Source organism: Hypomesus transpacificus, chromosome 15 (genome assembly GCF_021917145.1).
Source record: "Hypomesus transpacificus isolate Combined female chromosome 15, fHypTra1, whole genome shotgun sequence".
In the NCBI taxonomy this organism is placed as follows: Eukaryota; Metazoa; Chordata; class Actinopteri; order Osmeriformes; family Osmeridae; genus Hypomesus; species Hypomesus transpacificus.
The window spans coordinates 12,911,792-12,929,325 of NC_061074.1; the positions used below are offsets into that span (position 1 = coordinate 12,911,792).

Sequence of the window (17,534 nt, forward strand, 5' to 3'; positions counted from 1 at the left end):
TCGCTAAAAATGGGCAGTACAATATGTGCGTGCATTACCTAGCACATAGCTTTTTGTCTATTAGGACAAAGTATACTGTTGGAAATCAATGAAAAATGATAGACAAAGGCTAACCAAAGGTACACAGTCCTTTACACAACATACTAGGAATTTACATTTGACCTCATTTGACCCTGCTGTTTCTTGTACAAAGATAACTTTATATGGACTTAGAAATTAAAGTTAAAAATACTTTAAAAAAAACTGCAATTCACCAACAAGTAATTGTGATTGCAGTGCGTAAGAAAATATTTATTTGTGAAAAACCTCTGTCAGCCAATATTCAACCATCCCAAGTCTATCTTCAAGTGAAGCATTCAACGTCTCTTAAATGTTGTTAATTTTAATACAGCCCATTCGCTGAAGTACTTTAATAAATAAAAAAATTATGATTAAATATTAATTATTTTCAATGCTAGGGAATACATTGATACAAATGGAAAAATAGGTTAAATATGGACTTTTCTGGTCATGTAATATGAGCAAGGATCCATTTTGCAGTCCAGCCCAATATCAAGCTGTTTTCACAATCTCATGTTACCCCTTTGTTTGAGATATTCCTTCTCACGCCCCTCAATTCATGTTATCTCTGTATAAATAAAGGTAGCTAGAAACAGAGGTATCGTAGCATCAGAGAACGATGAAGACCTACAGGTGAGTCTATACAACCAGTGGACTTGTAGTTCATTGCTATCCTGTGAAAAGTTTGTATGTTTTATGTATTTTCCACAGAATTACCATCAATATTTGTGTGGGGCAAGAACATTCAAGTTTTCCATAAAAATATATTTGTTAATGGCTCTTTTAGCAGTCTGACGATACAGAACATTTTATAGTAACTTATTTGACATGAGGTCAATTCACCAGCAATAGGTCAAACCTAGTTCATCTGTTAATATATATATATATATATATATATATATATATATATATATATATATATATATATATATTGTTACATTTATGACCCTTGAGACAGAGTTTTGCTGGACACGGTTCGGTCCAAGAGTAATTTTATTTTAGATTGTCTCTTCAGAAAAGGCTTGGGTGAATGCCTTGGTCTCAATTGTTTGTGCTATTTTCTTCCAGATTGAGAACAATGTGGGGTCCTGTACTTGTGTACTATCTGGGGCTAATTCTGTGGTGTGAGGCCCAGACCTTATGCAACACACATTCGACATTCCGAGCACCATGTTAGTAAAATCGTTATACATTTTACTTCAAACATATTTAATATATAATCACTATTAGAATTAGGTTCTGTCATATTTATTGTTTGTAACTATATTTGTTGTTTGTCTTTCATTTCTCTGTACTTTCATTATCCACAGTGAACTCTGACATAAAAGTGACCTGTGGCACGGATTATATGGAGATGAGCATCTTTCTTTGCCCTGTCTACTTTGGTGGATATAATTCCTCTCTGATGGCCCTTAATGCACAGTTCTCCACTTTGGACTGTCGTGGCATTCCAGACTGGACAGTTGACCCACCAATCCTGAAATTTAATCTCTCGATCACTGCAAATGCCATGACACTTTGCAAGAACAATTTTAGGGTATTTATTTTGAGATAAAAGGAAAACTGACTGATATATTATTGAGTAGCATCAAACCTATGAAAATGAACTTTTATTTTAATTTTTATCCTTGAACAGCTGACTAGTGAAGTTGGGACTGGGGTTTTCGCCGACTTCTCCAATATCCAGTATGTCAATATATCTGGCATAATCAACTCCCTAGATCCCAGTGCTGGTACCATCACCTACCGTCAGCAGATCATGTACTTGTTCTCCTGTCGGTACCCTCTCCAGTACTTGGTCAATAATACTGAAGTGGCTGTGTGAGTAGGCTAATCACAAACATTTACGACTAGCTCTCAACTACTTTTAGCTATACAAACTATTCCTACTATGATGTGAACTCTAATTGGCGTCATATCATCACAGATCTGGCGTGAGTCTTGCAGTTAGAGACAATAATGGCAGCTTTGTTAGCACACTGAGTATGAAGCTATACAGTGTAAGTATACATCACATTTCCTGCATGTAGGATACTGTATGGTGGACATAGGGAATACAAAACACATAGGAGTTCAGAGATGTACATTGGTTGCTAATAGTTTCTTTCTTCTGTGGAACAGGATGCAAACTACACTCAGTCACTCATTGTCCCTGATACTGGGATCAATTTGAAGACCAGGATATTTGTGGTGGTGAAAGCTACAAATCTAACTGAAAGGTATGGTTGATGCCACTACATGTACAGTACAACGTACACCACTGTTGGACAACTTAAACTTTAAAATGTAATTGAGAGTGAAAAATATGAATTTACAGCCTAATTGCCATGATATAGTATTCCTTTGTCAAATTGTATAGGTTCAATGTAATGCTGGACCGATGCTATGCCACAACAAGTCCTTTTCCCACAAACAGCACCTATTATGATCTCTTTGTCGGGTGAGTCATTCATTGTGTCATACTATACACCTTTTGTGTAGCTTCGGAAATGTTAAACTCTGATGATTCCTACTCAGGCTCAGTGTCTAGCCTCTTTAAATTTGTATGTGACATGTTCTTTATGTTTCTTCTAAGGTGTACGCGTGATGGACAGATAAAGGTTGATGTAAATGGAGTGTCTCAAAAAGCATACTTCTCCTTTGAGGCCTTCCGTTTTGTGCAGCACAAGAACATGACTGTCTCCACCTTCTACCTCCACTGTGTAACCCGCCTCTGCGAGGTGTCAACCTGCCAAGCCTTACTTCCTGTAAGTATAGTTATACCATGCCATCCACATCCACTGCCAACAAGTCTAATAAACACAAACTTTACCATACTAAACATACAGAACAGATTATTTCTGAGGCCACAATATTACATTTCATTTATATGAATAAACTGAAGTGTTCTTAACAATCAACCAATCAGAACTGCTCCGCCACAGCCAGGAGAAGGAGGGATGCTACAGCCAACCAGGATGTGTCGGCTGACAATGTTGCCACCGTATCCGCCGGCCCCATCATGACCAGAGTGGACAATGGTATAGTGATACTGTGGTCTTTGGGACCTTCATGATGTATCTATAAGAGAGAGTTTTGAGTTGAGTTGAGTCTCAGAGGAATAACTAAACATTTTCTGGTTTCCCTTCCCTACAGGAAGTCCGGAGGGCGCGGCTCCTTACTGTAAGATTTTTTTCCCCCATGTGATTCATAAACTTGTCATCTTTCTGTTAGAAAACATTTACTCAAATACGTGAATAGGGTCAGATCTAACAAATGCGTTGTTGGTCTGTGTGCTTGTCCTGAGTGTGTATGTTGATATTTGTATGGTTCTCTTTAACCTGACTCTTTCAGCTGCCTCCACCCAGTCTGAAGGCAGCTCCATGGTCGCTGTGGCGGTCATCATAGCAGTGCTGGTTGTCATTTCCCTGGCAATGGCTGTGTTCATTGGCTTGGCCAAAAGGAGGAAATGGATAAACATTCACTGACCAGGGGCAGGACCTCCAGTCAGCAGCAGCCAGTGGGAGATTACTGGAGTGCTTAGGACGTCTGTTGTGAACATGTAGAGGCAGCTCATAAGCAGAGTAGAGAAAGGCTATTAAGACCATATGAACACCACATGGAGTGGGGTGGGATGGAAAGAGAGATAATAGGCTAAACTTTATACACTTACAACATTTTTACATGCAGTATACGCTATAGAGATGTGCCAAAGTGGCAGCAGTGCTTAATGCATGCACATATTCATCATATTCATATATATAGTTCAACATAATAGAATAAGGAGTGTGCCAATTATATATGATTATAGCTCCATGCTAGCATTGCTTTTTCTACATGATCATTTGCAGTAACAGATTAATATTAAAGTATTTTATGAATTAATTTGTTGTCTTTCCTTTGTTGTGTTTCATACTACAGATGGTTTTGAATGTAGAGTGGTGAAGTAGTTGTAGGTGTTTCTAAATATTATATAAAGTGGTCTGTCACCAACAACCAAAAAATTGGAGCACGGTCTTTGCTATATCGTATCTCTCCACTAGATGGTGTTGTTGATTCACTGCTTTCATTCCAAAACTCTTCAATCACATCTGAAGTAGTCCAGCCTTGTGGGGTCCCTACCGGATGTAATACAAAATGAGACACATACATCTGGTTGTTTATAATTGAAAAATATTTTATTCATTTTGTGGTTAATTCAGTTTAAGGCGTGCATTTAATTTATACGAAATTCTGTAAAGAAAATCTAATGTATTGCATCAGTTAAAGGAAAACATTTGATTCAAGTGGAATGTTACAAATGAATGAATGAATAAATGAATGTGATGATAAGTGTTTAGTATCTAAATGTTTGCATATTACATGCTGTAGGTAATATATCAGCTAACGTTATAAACACACAACCTGTGGTGGCTGTTAGACCATCTTGCACATTTATCATTTTAGGGCAGTTTTTGCTGTTGTAAGCACCCTCAGGGCTAGCATGTCTTCCACCCATTCATTAGGAGACTCCATCATCCTCTCCCACAAAGCCACCTCACTGGGAGTAGAGTCCATCCAGTCTACCACAGCCCCATAACTTCTGCCTACAGGGGGAGAAAAACCAAAAAGAGATACTGTTGTCAAAGCACGGGCTGTTTATATTTTACATTATCATTTTGCAGACGAGCTTACCCCCCCCCCCCCCCCCCCCCCCGCTCAGCCATCTGACCCCAATATTTACATTACAGAGTCCAGAAGCCCAATCCCATATCCCCAGTACCTGTGCCGGGCCCTAGCCTCAGGCCTCCAAGGAGGTTGCTGGCCAGCCTGTCTCTGTCCCAGACAGTCAGCTCCACACAGGCCTCTTTCAGGTCCTCCTGCCTGAAGCCGTCGTACACCATGGTGTGGTTGAACACCGGCTCGACTGTCCTCCTCAGGACGCGGGTCTTCTGACGGCTTTTTCTGCTCGTGTCTGGCAGCACGAAACTAACAAGGGGGACCGTTTATATTACACCACACTTTGAACAGGACACTGGTCCCCTTCTGAATGTCATCCAGAAATACCTACACATGACATTCTGAGGTTATTTCGAATACAGTACGTACCATTTTACATAGGGGTCAATCGAGGCTCCCCTGATGAGAGGAAGGTTCTTGCAGTCTTTCACCCAAATATGAACTTCACCTGTTTTGGGGCCCTCTTTGGCTACACCTAGAGGAAAGAAGATTATACCAGCAACTCAACACACCTGTGGGCAATTACCCTTTGTTCCTATAAAACGTTCAACCCAATGGGAATATACCATGAGTTATCTGATTATACTGTACTCTTACTGTGGGCAATCTGGGGCAAAAAGCGAATGGCCAGTCTCATCTCTCCCCTGTCATCTGACTGTTTTAGACAGGTTGTGGGCTGAAAAGAGACCCAAAGTCATCACAGTCCAAAATATATAGCTCTGGAGTTCCCTGAGACACGTTTCAACTTAAATGACATCCCTTGTGTAAGCTCACACAACTCTGACTTCTGTGCTTATGTAAGTGTGTGGCTGGATATCAAAAGGACACTGGATTAGCGATCCTTGTGTTCAGAAACAAACAAAGTAGTTGTTTTGTCTTACCCTGGCTTTAAGGGCTAAGTAGTTCATCTGGGTGTGGTCAAAGTCCCATTTGGACAAGTCCACATCCACCTCACCCAGGAAACTGTTCCTCCCAAATGTGTCATGGTGCCAGACAGAGAGAATGAGTGTCTGGGTTCTCAGATTCTCCAAACGAACTCGATACTGATTAAGAGGAAAAGACGGAAAGAACAGAACAGCATGTATCATCATTCATTGAGCGTTCCAGTAGAAAATATCTGTTGTACTTTTCTAATGTTATTATCTTGTCTTACTCTCAGAATTTCATTAAAAGTCGGATTCTGTGTCTTCTTTTTCACAGAGGTTTTCCTCTTGCCTAAATTGGCTTTGTCAGGCACAAGGTAACTTTTAACATACCTGTAAAGAGACACAAACAAGATACAGACATGCTCAGTTTGATATTTCAGTGTACTTTTCTATAAATTCACAAACATACAGTAAAACCTAAAAACAAGATGAGCATGTCCTTTGGGCATTCTTTGTGGAAAGTAGACAGTAGTTCCCTAAAGGCCTGGTTCAGTACTCACGGGTCCGAACGGCCTCTCTTTGGATCCACAGCGGCCAGATCTTGACACTGAGCCACAAAGATGTGGAACTCCCTGAGCTTCTGCACATAGTTGATGGAAAACTGGATGCTTCCCTGGACCTCCACATTCTCAAAGTCCCCACTGTACATGGTCATTACACTGCCACTCATCTAGCATGACGGCAAAGACACCACACACACACACACATCTTAACATTTAGTGGTTGAAAGGACCAAAATATGATCGGGATGGGCATTTAAATTATAGTGAGTTCTTGTGGACAAATCGCTGCAGCACTGAAGCCATTCAGTGCTGCAGTGTGACTAGAGTGTTTAAGGTGTCAGCAGTGACTGTGTTAGTGACATCATGCCTGGTTTTGTGTGAACATACAGAAGACACAGATGCCATGCCAGAGGAGGTGCTGAGGTTAGTCATAGATCTGCCCGTCATCTGCCTGCTTCCATGGTAACTATTCTCAGAAGTGGAGTCAGTGTCCCTCCCATCGTTCTAGAACACAGACAGAGGACGTAGAATGTCCGCGGTGCAAATATATTGTGTTTTCATAGGGGGCAGAACTGGAGCGGTGTTTACCTCCTTCTGAAGGAATGAGGGAACAGATTTGCTTAATTTCTTCAGATGTTCAGGATCAGAGAAGGTGGAAGAGGAGGGTGAGGCAAAGGATGAAACTGAGGAAGGACAGAAGAGAAACGTTTATAGAGACTGACCCATAGGTCAGACTGTCAATACATACAATTCATCCATACTTACAAAGTCTGTATTTACATGACATAATGTGCATTGCCTCATTGAGGCCCAAAATGAGATGTTATTTATAGAGAAAATAATTAAACAAAAGTCAACCATCACTTCCACGCCTCGGGTCAGCAAAAGGGCCTTGTCTTCTTTCCTGCCCTTTGGAGTTATTAAATAACAAGGCATATTTTAACATCTAAATTAAGCAACTAGACAGATCTTAACATCTATCAGCATTGGGAAATGCAATTAAGGAAATAAGTCAAATCCATACTTACGTTGTGGCAAGGATGCTGTGATGTCCTCTAGACTTTTAGCAAGGTTCTTCGGACGTGCCTCTGCTCGCCTCAACGCCCTCTTCACTGGGTTCTGGTCGTCCTCACCATTCTCTCCTGTTAATGTATACATGTTTCTCCTGTATATGTAGAACTACCCCATGAACTCTTCACATATGGTACCATGAGTAGATCTCGACTAAATAGTGCCATTCCTGGGCTTCACTACAGTCATAATAATAACATACCACAACAGTAACAGCAATGACAAAACAAAACAAGAAAGACACAACGGTACCAATAGTGACACAGTGCAGTGAAAGGTCACAATAATCACTCAGTAAATAATGACTTTCTTCCTTCCATATTCACAAAAAAACGTCTTGTGAAATATATCCTATATTCAAGATGAAGTATCAGAGGATTGTGTATGAGGTAAGTGTACAGTGATAAGGCAAGTTGAATTGAGGCCACTTTCATCCTGGCCATGCAGTTCACAGTCTGGAGCCAGAGCACCATGTGATGTCGTTAGAATCAGAAGGCCAAACTGTCCAACCCACAACTTAAACAGAGGCAGCTGATTCTTAACACACACACACTGTTTACAGAGACATTATTCAGCCCACTGAGATAACCAGTACACTGTTTCCAAGATACAGGAACCAACCTTGCACTGTACACTACGGAAAAACAGAGGAGACTTAAAGAAAGGGAACACATAGAAAAGACATAGAAATAAGGTTGTTGCTCACGTTTAGAACTGCTTCTTGAGTTGGACCATGTTTCGGATGTGCTGCTCAAAGATGACTCTCGGCCAGTGTCTGTGCTGCCTTGGTTTGACCACGGGGGGCGCTGTGCAGTTTTACTGCCTCTCCTTCCATAGCTCTCCTCTGAGCCAGTAGGGGTGCTGGACCGGACCGTCCCACTCAGGTCCAGGTCAACTCCGGCCCTGCTCTTCTCTGAGATGCCCAGGTAGTGGCGATAGTCTCTGGGAACGAAAGATCTAGCGCGCAGAGCCAAAGATTCAGACTCCTCAGAGGAACGTGAAGACCTCCTGGGACCTGCTTCTTTATCTGTACTCTGTCTCCTAGCTTGTGTTGTCTTCCCCTGTACAGGGCTGACCTCTCTTGTCTTTCTAACCTGTCCTGGATAAGGTTTGTCTAGCTTGTCTTGCTGATCATCCACGTCCAGGGAGAACATACTCCTCGCACGCCGCATCGTGGACCGTCCACTTGAGTTTCCAAAACTGTCTTTCCTTGGCTTTGGGGAATGAGACTCTTTTCCCAGGGTGCCTTGTGGTCTATGGGGCTTTTCTTCTCTGGAAGACTTCTGATCTGAGCCCCTTCTGCCTTGCTGTGGCCAAGGGCATTTTTGTTGCTCTGAAAATAGTGTGATGGGACTCGACAGGTTAGATTGACTGTCAATCAAAGCTTCTGTACCCAACCCAATCTGTCTGTCAATGGGTGACCTTAATTGATGCTCTCTCTCTTTATTTCCCCTGGCTAGGGATGGAGGTGGAGATGATTTTGAGTGCCAGCTTTCATCCACAGGTGGTCTGGCACTGACCTTCTCTGTGTGAGTAGGGCTGGTTGTGCTATAGAATTCAGGATCAACACATTGTTTTAACTCCAGCATTGGATGCAGAGAATCAGCTGTCTCGTTCTTTTTCAGACTTCTGGGCTTATCAAAAGCACTTGGTCCTTTGCGATTCGAGATGGCCTCACCCCAGAAATCTCGAAGATTCTTAAACTGTGAACGATTCCCTCCAAGACTTGGGGAAAATTTGTCTAGTCTCTGATTCATTGTAAGAACGGTAAAATTGATTCTGTCAGACGAGTGGACAGAATCTCCTTCATTGTCACTCTCTGCTTCATTCCCAATTGACAGCAGATCATATTCAGATTTGGTGAATCTTTTATTCAGCTTTGAAGGAGCTCTATATAGCCTGACATCCCCTAGCTCTTTAGATTTACCAATCACAGGCCTCGTTTTTTCCTTCTCCCAGAATGACTTGAGTTGTCTTACTTTCTCTGCTGTACTCTCGTTTCGAGGAGGAGGTTGCTTTGGGGTGTGTAGGACGTTACCTCGGTCAGTAAAGGTGAGATCATCTTGTTTTCTAGGGGACTGGACACCTCTCTCTTCCTTCTCCTTTTCCTTGAAGTTTCCACCAGCACTGCTCTTTCTTTTAGTTTGGGGGCTGACTTGCTCTCTCCCTATTCCACCAGCATGATACTCCATGTATGAGCTATGTGTAGGCTGATCACCTTCTGGGATGTCTCTGACCTGGAGGGTTTCAGGCTGAAAGCTGGACAGAACCTGAGCCGCTGGCGACAGATTCCCAGGCTGAGGGCTGGCTCTGGACTGCGGGAGTGGGTCTGCCTGAAGCTCTGGTGGATGCCTGGTCTGGAGCTCAGCCTGAAAGCTGAGTCTATTCAGAGAGAGGATTTCTGTTTCAGAGCCTCTTCTGTCCCAGACCAGTGGATTTGTTGGTAATGTCAAATGGCGGTCCTCTTTGTTTTGATCCCCAGCACTTGGGTGGTAATCTCTATTAGATGGTGACATGTTTATCTCTACTGTAGGAGGGGGGGCTTTGTGTTTCATGTCCTGGGTTGTCTTTTTGATTTCTTTTCCACTCCTGAGATGTGGGGCATTCTCTTTGGGGGGCACCACAACCTTATCTAACACGGCCTTCTCTTCTTTGTCATTCTTCTTCTCCGTCTCCTGGATCCCAGGTCTTGGTTTTATTTCAACTCCTGTGTTGGATCTACTGATGAGAATCTTTGGCCCAACGTTGCTCTTCTCCCAGAAGGACTTGAGGTTGGATATGTTTGCAGATTGGTTCTCATCTTGAACTTCCTCCTTCACTTGTGTTACCTGTGGTTTGACCTGTTGTGTGACCTTCCTCAATTCTTCTTCTTCTTTTTCTGACATGTCCTTTCTCTCTCTCCTACCTGCGGTCTCAGTCTCGGATATTCTCCTCTTGAACTGGTATGTTCTGTTCATGTTGACAGGAGAGTGGACCTCAGTGGATTTAGACTTCAGTCCATCCTCTGAAGTCTTATCAGGTCTTGAATACACACTTTGACCCATAAATGGTTTGTTTATGCCAGTGTACTCTTGCTGGTGGTCTCTCATCATCCTGGGAGATGTTTTCTCTCTGAGTTGATATTTGGTCTCACTGATGTTCTCACTATCATTTCTGACCGGCTCTATCAAGTCTTCCATAGTCATGTCTTCCACCTGGTCAGTGCTGAAAACTTCTGGCTGACCACTTTCTGTCTCTAGCCAATCATTGCTGTCCGTGCTGCGGCTGAACCAGTCCAAAACCTTGGCGATGGCTTTGCCTTCTTCCCCGGTGGTCTTGGGGCTACGTGGAGCCGACTTGAAGGCAGTTTTACAACAGGGCTTCTTAGGGGACTGTTTCTTCAGTTTATCATCTGAGACATGGAGATCATATGGTTGATCTGAAATAGTGAGTCAATTTAAGAGTTTGAAAGAAACACACACTGTAAGTAGTAGGCTTCATGCACATATATTCACACAACACCACAACATCCAGAATTTCAAGCATTGAAACCACATTCTGTAAGAAATAGTCTCTAGACTTACTGGGGTCCACGTGTGTTCCTGCATTGCGAGTGTGGGTCTCCACCTCCACCACTGTCTTCTCAGCCTGAACAGCAGCAGGTTTATAGGTCGGGTTCTGCTGGCCAGACGGCTGAGGAATGGGAATGGGGGCCGGCTTTGTGACGTCAGAGAGCATTGAGGATTGGTGCTCTGATAAAACAGATGTCTCCATGCCGCTGAGATGGCCGATATCATACTCTCTCTGGGTAAGGCCATCTCTGCTGTCAGTCGTCTGACCTCTTGAGATGAATCTCTCAGTGTTTATATCACTATCAGGAAGCAAGGCTGGTTGGAGGTTTGTGGGGGTTTGTGGGCCAGCCAGGGAAGGTAACACATTTTCACTTCTAGAGGCAGGAGATGGGGACCTTCTTTGGGACATTCTGAAGGAGTCATCTTGGGGAGTCTCCACCACCCTCTGATAGGTGTTTGACTTAGGCTTTGCTGTTCGTTCCAGGTTGGGTTCTACAGAGACATCGGCCGCATCTGTCAGTTGCTTGTAGGATACCAGAACTAGAGAGTTCCCTGCGTGGCTGGAGGGATTGTTTTGTGACTCTGAGATGGATGGTATAGTTCCTCCTCCCAGACTGGAGCTGCAAGTGGAGCCATGCTGGAGACTTCCCTGGGAGGTCATGACCCCTGACCCTTTGTGAGGAGCAGGACCGGAGAGGGAGATGTCGCTGTCTGAGAGAGCGCTGGGACGCCTAGACAGAAATGTTCTCTTCTTGGGGACAGGCCTGAAGCCCACAGAGGAGCCCTCTGAGGTGACAGAGCCCGTGGAGGTCTGGCTGGACGGGCAGGACGTCTTCGGTGGAGAAACAAGTGCTGGGAAGAAACAAAGTAGGCAACATGAGAAGCTGAGCTGAAGCTTATCTTTCAGGATAAGCCCGTATAAATGCCACAGGCACGGCTATCATTGTACATTCCCGTAGGTGTGTTTCAATGCTGTAGTGTAGATTAGAAACCGTAATACATCACATTCGGAAAGATCCGCGAAACTATTCTCAGCACAAGCTTTTCCATTTAAAATGGATTCCCATCTGACCTGCTTCCGATGGTTTCACGGGTTCTTGGTTTCCATTGGCCAACTGTGTTTCTGTCTTTTCAGACACCTCAAGAACAATAGAGGCACGATTGAATGGGTTGTGCCTTGGCTTAATGAAGAACAGAAAATGTTATTAAGTTTTGACGATTCACTACACTTTAAAAGGCTCTCAACAACATTGTGATATGATTGACAAACTAAAGTGTAAAAAAATAACTGTTCTAATTTTTTGTTTCGTACCATTCCTGGGGAGCGTACGTTTACATCAATTCTTGCTCTGTCTGTGTCAGGAACACTGGAACTCTCCCTGCAAAACAGACAAATCCATCACTACTCAAATTAATGTGGGTTATATGACTATGGGATCCTGAACAGGTGATCAAAGCAAACAGATTGTGTTGACCCTTGTTTTAAGGACTCCATTTAAGGCAAGGCCCGAGTAAAGTGTATTTGCACGTCCACTTGAAATTCCTGATTACGTCCTGTAAATGGTTGGTCAACATTTGGTTCTGCATAACTGAGACCTGTTCAATTGAGATTAATGTTCGTTTCAAGGGAAGCAGGTAAGTGCCTGAGCTAACCGGCCTGGGCGCTGAACTATAACAAAACCCCATGATTCCTGCATGCCTGACTCCTGCTGCCTTCCATCCACCTGATCTGAGACATGATAAGTAAAAGAAGGGACGATTACTTGTTTGTCTCTTTGGAAGAAACCGTCTGCTGAATGTAAATGTAATGCAAATGTGCAATTTTCTGGCACTGTTATTTGAATGTCAGACTTTTTAAAACTGTCATCAAAAATATTTCCTAATAGAATGACTCCTAAGCTACAAGAGGCCACATCCTGGATTTGAGCAGGTACAGAACGGAACAGATGGATTCCATGTGAGCACCGCCTATGTTGATTTAAGTTGAGTAACGAGACACCAACTCCTAAAACTCACACATACACACAAACACAAGTTCTTCACCCAGGACGAACAGTGGATTACAGAGTAGTGACTAGTGCTAGAAGAGAAGAGGGAAGTATGAATTAGAAATCAAATGTGTGGGTATGTGAAGGAGGAGTGGGGTAAATCACCTTGTCTGCTGGGGCTGTATTGGGGTCTCCAGGAGTCTGGCAGGTTTGGGTGGAGCGACTATGTCTGAGCCTCTTCCACTCACAGCTCTGGAGTGGGACAGAGAACCTTCTGAAGCAAAGGCAGGGAATAAATACTATCATCCAACAGAAACACACATCTCAGATATTAACATACAGTCTGTCTGCAGAAACCTGCCAGTGTTTGAGTATGGATCCCATGTGACAGTGATACGTTGTTTATTGACAGAAGACAAGACAGCCTACCTAAGGTGGCTGCTCTCTTCTGCTTCATGGAAGCCAGAATGATCTCAGAGCCATGGATCTTGTCGTTGTGTCGTTGAGACTTAGCCTCATAAAACCACTCTCCTGTCAGGTACTTCAGCTTGCTCTCCATGGGGGAAACTTTCTTTTGCAGGGTTCTGGTTGGACAAAGCCCCAGGTGGTCACAGGTCAGAATATACAGCAGGTAAATCCAATTTATTGATGACAGCGTGTGACACTACCCTTTCACGCTGAATGTGTGCACAGTAATGTTAATTTTCCACCGTGTAAGTTACCGGTAACAATCAAATGCAATAGACATGGAAGCACAATGAAACGCTTGTAAACAAATAGCGTACATTCCTCAGAGGACGAAACACGGTTATTCAATAGTATCAAATGAAAGGAAGCACGGGGCTTTCCTTTGTGGCTGAATATGTGCCAAAAGCCCACAATAAACGTTTTTTTTTTATTCAAAGGGTGTTAAATCAAGACTATGACACAATTTCTAGTCATAGTTTGCTCTGTAACTCTATACTGTTTAATACATAATTCCCCTATATCATTAGCCTGACGTTGTCATACTCATAATTCTAGTCAGAATATGAGTCTGAGAACTCTCCGTTGGGCTTTGACTACAGGGCGTGTTTCAAACGAGCCTGGAAAACAAATGCCTCTTCGCTCAATTGGATAGATCTACAACCAATCAGAGCAACAGAGTATGTGACGTATGTTAAGCACCGCATAGTTGTTGTCAACAGAACTAAACTACAAGCAGACTTGAAGTATGCTTGAAGAATGAATACAAACGATTTTTGCCGGGTTGTAAAATTAATTTAAGGGTAGGGAGAGTACTTGTTCACACGGTCAACCTTTTTGAGCGAAACAATAAAGGGCAATGCATATACGAAGTTCTCCGTTTAGGATTACAACTGCATCGGGGCCAGCTGATAAATTAAACTTTTACCGAATCCCGTAGGAAGGACGGCAAAAACATATTTTCCATCGACAAATGCCTTTATTGCGTCTCTCTGTTCCTCTTTCAAAATGAATGCGCTGTCGATGTCTTCTAAAACAGACTCGATGGCAGTATCATAACATCCCAGATCTCCAGCGGTAGCCATGTTTGTTCAAAACGAATTCAACTTAAGCGCTCTTTTGTGACGTGGGTGATTACGTTACTGTTGATCATCTGCCCATCATTGTATAAAGCCCGCCCTGGCAATTTAATTGGTTCGCCCAGATTCTGGTTTTCTGTAGTTGGTCCCCAATATGAGACCCTCCAGACCCAACTTCCCGACCAAATTTTTTTGGGGGCGGGGAGAAGTTGGGCTGGCAGCCAGGCTACTATATCATCCCCTTGAGTGTAAATAAATTTAATGGGTTAAGGTTACACATAGGATGAGTAATGATAAACTGAACACCTCTTAGGCTCTGATGAACTAGATGTGTTTACTTTAGCAGTTTGTTAAGTCATAGAGTACAGTTGACTTTTCCTATTGTCAAACCATCCTACCAGGAGGAGAATAACACTGGCTACAAGACTTGGAAAAGCAATAGTATTGCTTGGGAATGCTTTTGGGGCAAAAAGGTAAAAGAGTAATTCAATGAAAATCATATGTTTTTCTGTTTAATTTTACGACTCATCTTTTTTCCTGAAAGGGAACTACACAGGTCATGTGAGAAGGGGCAGCAAATTATTACACACAACTGGCTTTAATCCTTTTACACCAGAGCGACTAAGGCCTGAGCACAAACAAGTCAACCATACAGAGACAGGCTGCAGAATGACTACTCCTGTAAAAAGACATAGCTGGCCAATTACATTACAAAATATCTGTGAAAGGGCCATTGTTTCCCCTCTTTTGTTTTCAACTGTGGGCCTCATGGTTAAAAAAAACCCCACAGTATACCGCATATAGACAGAGTATCTGTAAAAACCAAGATGGACATCTATTGCAATGTATGAACACGCAAGTAACTTGACTTAACTTGACAGTATTTTCTTAGCTGAGCACGTAGGCTCCTCTTAGTTTCTCCACCTCTTAACGATTTCTATTCCTGGACATCAGAACATCATATTCCTCTATCATGTGGTTCTGTGCAGTTGAACTGGGAGCCATAATCTCATTAGTGATCTCACACTGAAGTCTCTCAGTGGCACAGACTCTGTAAGTATCCGGCCAGGTTGTTATTTTATTAAGGCCAAACAAGCATCACCTTCAGCAGCTTGTTTACTCTCCCATAAAGGTCTCAGCTCATTGAACCGGAGGAAAGACGCATTCACAACAATTGAATACATAATAGTTTCCTTAAAAACGTGCTTGAATGATCGTGTGATCATTCAGCAAGATGGGCGCAGTTCTTACACACTTTTCACAGGTTCCATTGAGAAGGGCTTCCTTTCATACGACATATCTCCAGTGAGCTCACCTGATTCTGTCCTCCTCAGCCTTCTTGAGGTCTTCATCCCTCTTCAGCACCGTCAGAATGGCCTCCTGCTCCTCATCTGTGAGGTGGCTTAGGTCTATCATGATCTCTCTTCTCTTTAGTGTATCTCTCTTCTTCTTCTTCTTCTACTCTCTCTCTCCTCAGGACAGGTGTTTGAGAGGCTAAGGAGATGGAAATAAAATACATAAGTCAGTCAGTTGGGGTTGTGTTGTATCTGCCTTTCCACTCACTGACCCTGAGACATTAGCCTGATGGCTGGGGCATATCTATTTGCATATTTGGATGTGATCCTGCATGTCATAATGACCTCTTCTTATCATTTGTTCACAACCATCGCTAGTCTAGCACAAATTGGCTATAAGAGTGGATCAAGTGTAGACCTTTCAGAAAACTCAGAAGCATGGAACAGACCCAAAGCCAGTTAAATTAGTCTACATTTTGTGAGTGTCTATATTCATAGAACTGTCCAGATAGCCTATTGTGCATTGTTTTAGATTTTAAAAAGCAGTATTAATTTAAAATAATGTGATTTGCCTGTGCAGTCACATGGACTGGTATACACAATAATCAAAGTCACTATTCCTAATCCTTATGTGCACTGACTTAACTCAAGTAACATGAGTGAAATATGTACTTTGAGTAGTTTGTAAGAAACACATGATCTTCCAGTATCTGTTGAAGTGCCACCTTCTGTAAACCTTGACAACCACAGGTGGTACAGCCTGTGTTGATTCATACAATTCATACCTCCACCTGTTGACCTTGAGTCAATTCAAACACAAGTTATGACCAACTACTGTGCATGCAAATACATGTAGCCATAGTTCATTCTTAACTAAAAATGTGTGTTTTGGTTTAATAGAAGGGCACAGGCAAATTGTACAACGGAGTATTTTGCCGTTAACTAAGTTTATGTGATTGGATAATTGTATTGACTATTCACGTTGCTTGACACACCATTGCACTTATTTCTTTGTACATTTATTATAAATATATATATATTGTTTCAGAGCTTCAACAAAGTGAAGCTATCCTTACAGAAACGACTAAAAGTGTGAATTGTATCACTCAATCTAATCGCTGAAACATCCACAGGTAGCCTCACTTCGCGTGATGCAAAATTCTTTCAATTTAGGAAAGTACAGTAACAGTAATATAGGCTAGTTGATATGTTGAATAACCTAAAAACTTAATGCGGACTTAAGATCATTTACCTTTATAAACTTGAAAACAAATCTGCGCCAAAAATGGATAGTCTGCTTTGTCAGTACACTTCCTTGCCTTGGGACATTGTCTCCTATGAAACTCTTCTCTAGTTTCCAACATGACACGTCTATCAGAAAATCCCTGTCCTTATAAAAAACACACAATTTCTCTTTGTGTATTATTGTAATATGTACATTTCGGGTTCAGCGTAGTATATGAATAAGAATTAAAACGTTTTACCTTGATCAGAGGCTGTCTCTGAAGAGAGCTTTAGACATCACCCGCTTACGTTTGTCGAAGGAGGCGATGTCAGAGAGATCGGCCACAGAGCATAAAGACAGCGTCTAATGCCTGTTTACAATCAGTTTAAGTTTATCAACCAGGATGTTGGGGCCAACTTCATGCAGTGTTTTATTTAACCTTTCAAAAGTAATCGAAAATCTATCATTATGTTTTGTACTCCTTTTTGCCAATTAAGCTGCAAATTAATATGCAAATTGTGTTAATTGACCAGAAGACTTGACAGCTTTATGTAAACATTAATACATGTACTAGCCAAGTGTAATTCAAGACCTGGTTTTCTCACTGCAATAATCAATACTGAATATAGAATAGTATAATATCATTTATTTTCCAGTAGTATATCAAGTATAG

The 17,534-nt window shown here is 42.2% G+C and overlaps 2 protein-coding genes across 3 annotated transcripts; one reads left to right on the forward strand and one right to left on the reverse strand.

Moving 5' to 3' along the window:
• The first annotated feature begins 660 nt into the window (after positions 1 to 660).
• si:dkey-4p15.5 (zona pellucida-like domain-containing protein 1) lies at positions 661 to 3,920 on the forward strand. Its single transcript, XM_047036119.1, has 11 exons — positions 661 to 693; positions 1,129 to 1,232; positions 1,371 to 1,597; positions 1,697 to 1,881; positions 1,988 to 2,060; positions 2,182 to 2,279; positions 2,420 to 2,500; positions 2,636 to 2,807; positions 2,969 to 3,080; positions 3,196 to 3,222; positions 3,394 to 3,920. The coding sequence occupies exons 1-11, from the start codon at positions 680 to 682 to the stop codon at positions 3,525 to 3,527; spliced, it is 1,227 nt and encodes a 408-aa protein (XP_046892075.1). The 5' UTR covers positions 661 to 679; the 3' UTR covers positions 3,528 to 3,920.
• Positions 3,921 to 4,231: 311 nt separating this feature from the next.
• sytl2b (synaptotagmin-like 2b) lies at positions 4,232 to 17,195 on the reverse strand. Of its 2 annotated transcripts, none has more exons than XM_047036081.1 (19): positions 17,121 to 17,195; positions 15,657 to 15,835; positions 13,227 to 13,381; positions 12,963 to 13,068; positions 12,122 to 12,188; positions 11,882 to 11,990; positions 10,822 to 11,661; positions 7,965 to 10,676; positions 7,216 to 7,329; positions 7,046 to 7,096; positions 6,776 to 6,870; positions 6,575 to 6,691; positions 6,185 to 6,354; positions 5,912 to 6,014; positions 5,640 to 5,801; positions 5,356 to 5,434; positions 5,128 to 5,233; positions 4,802 to 5,007; positions 4,232 to 4,625 (listed from the first exon to the last, which is right to left on the reverse strand). In XM_047036081.1, exons 2-19 carry the CDS (start codon positions 15,755 to 15,757, stop codon positions 4,477 to 4,479), a joined length of 5,442 nt encoding a protein of 1,813 aa, XP_046892037.1. In that variant the 5' UTR covers positions 15,758 to 15,835; positions 17,121 to 17,195; the 3' UTR covers positions 4,232 to 4,476. The 2 variants fall into 2 exon arrangements, with proteins under 2 accessions (XP_046892037.1, XP_046892036.1); XM_047036080.1 differs by having other exon boundaries at positions 12,963 to 13,071.
• Positions 17,196 to 17,534: the final 339 nt, after the last annotated feature.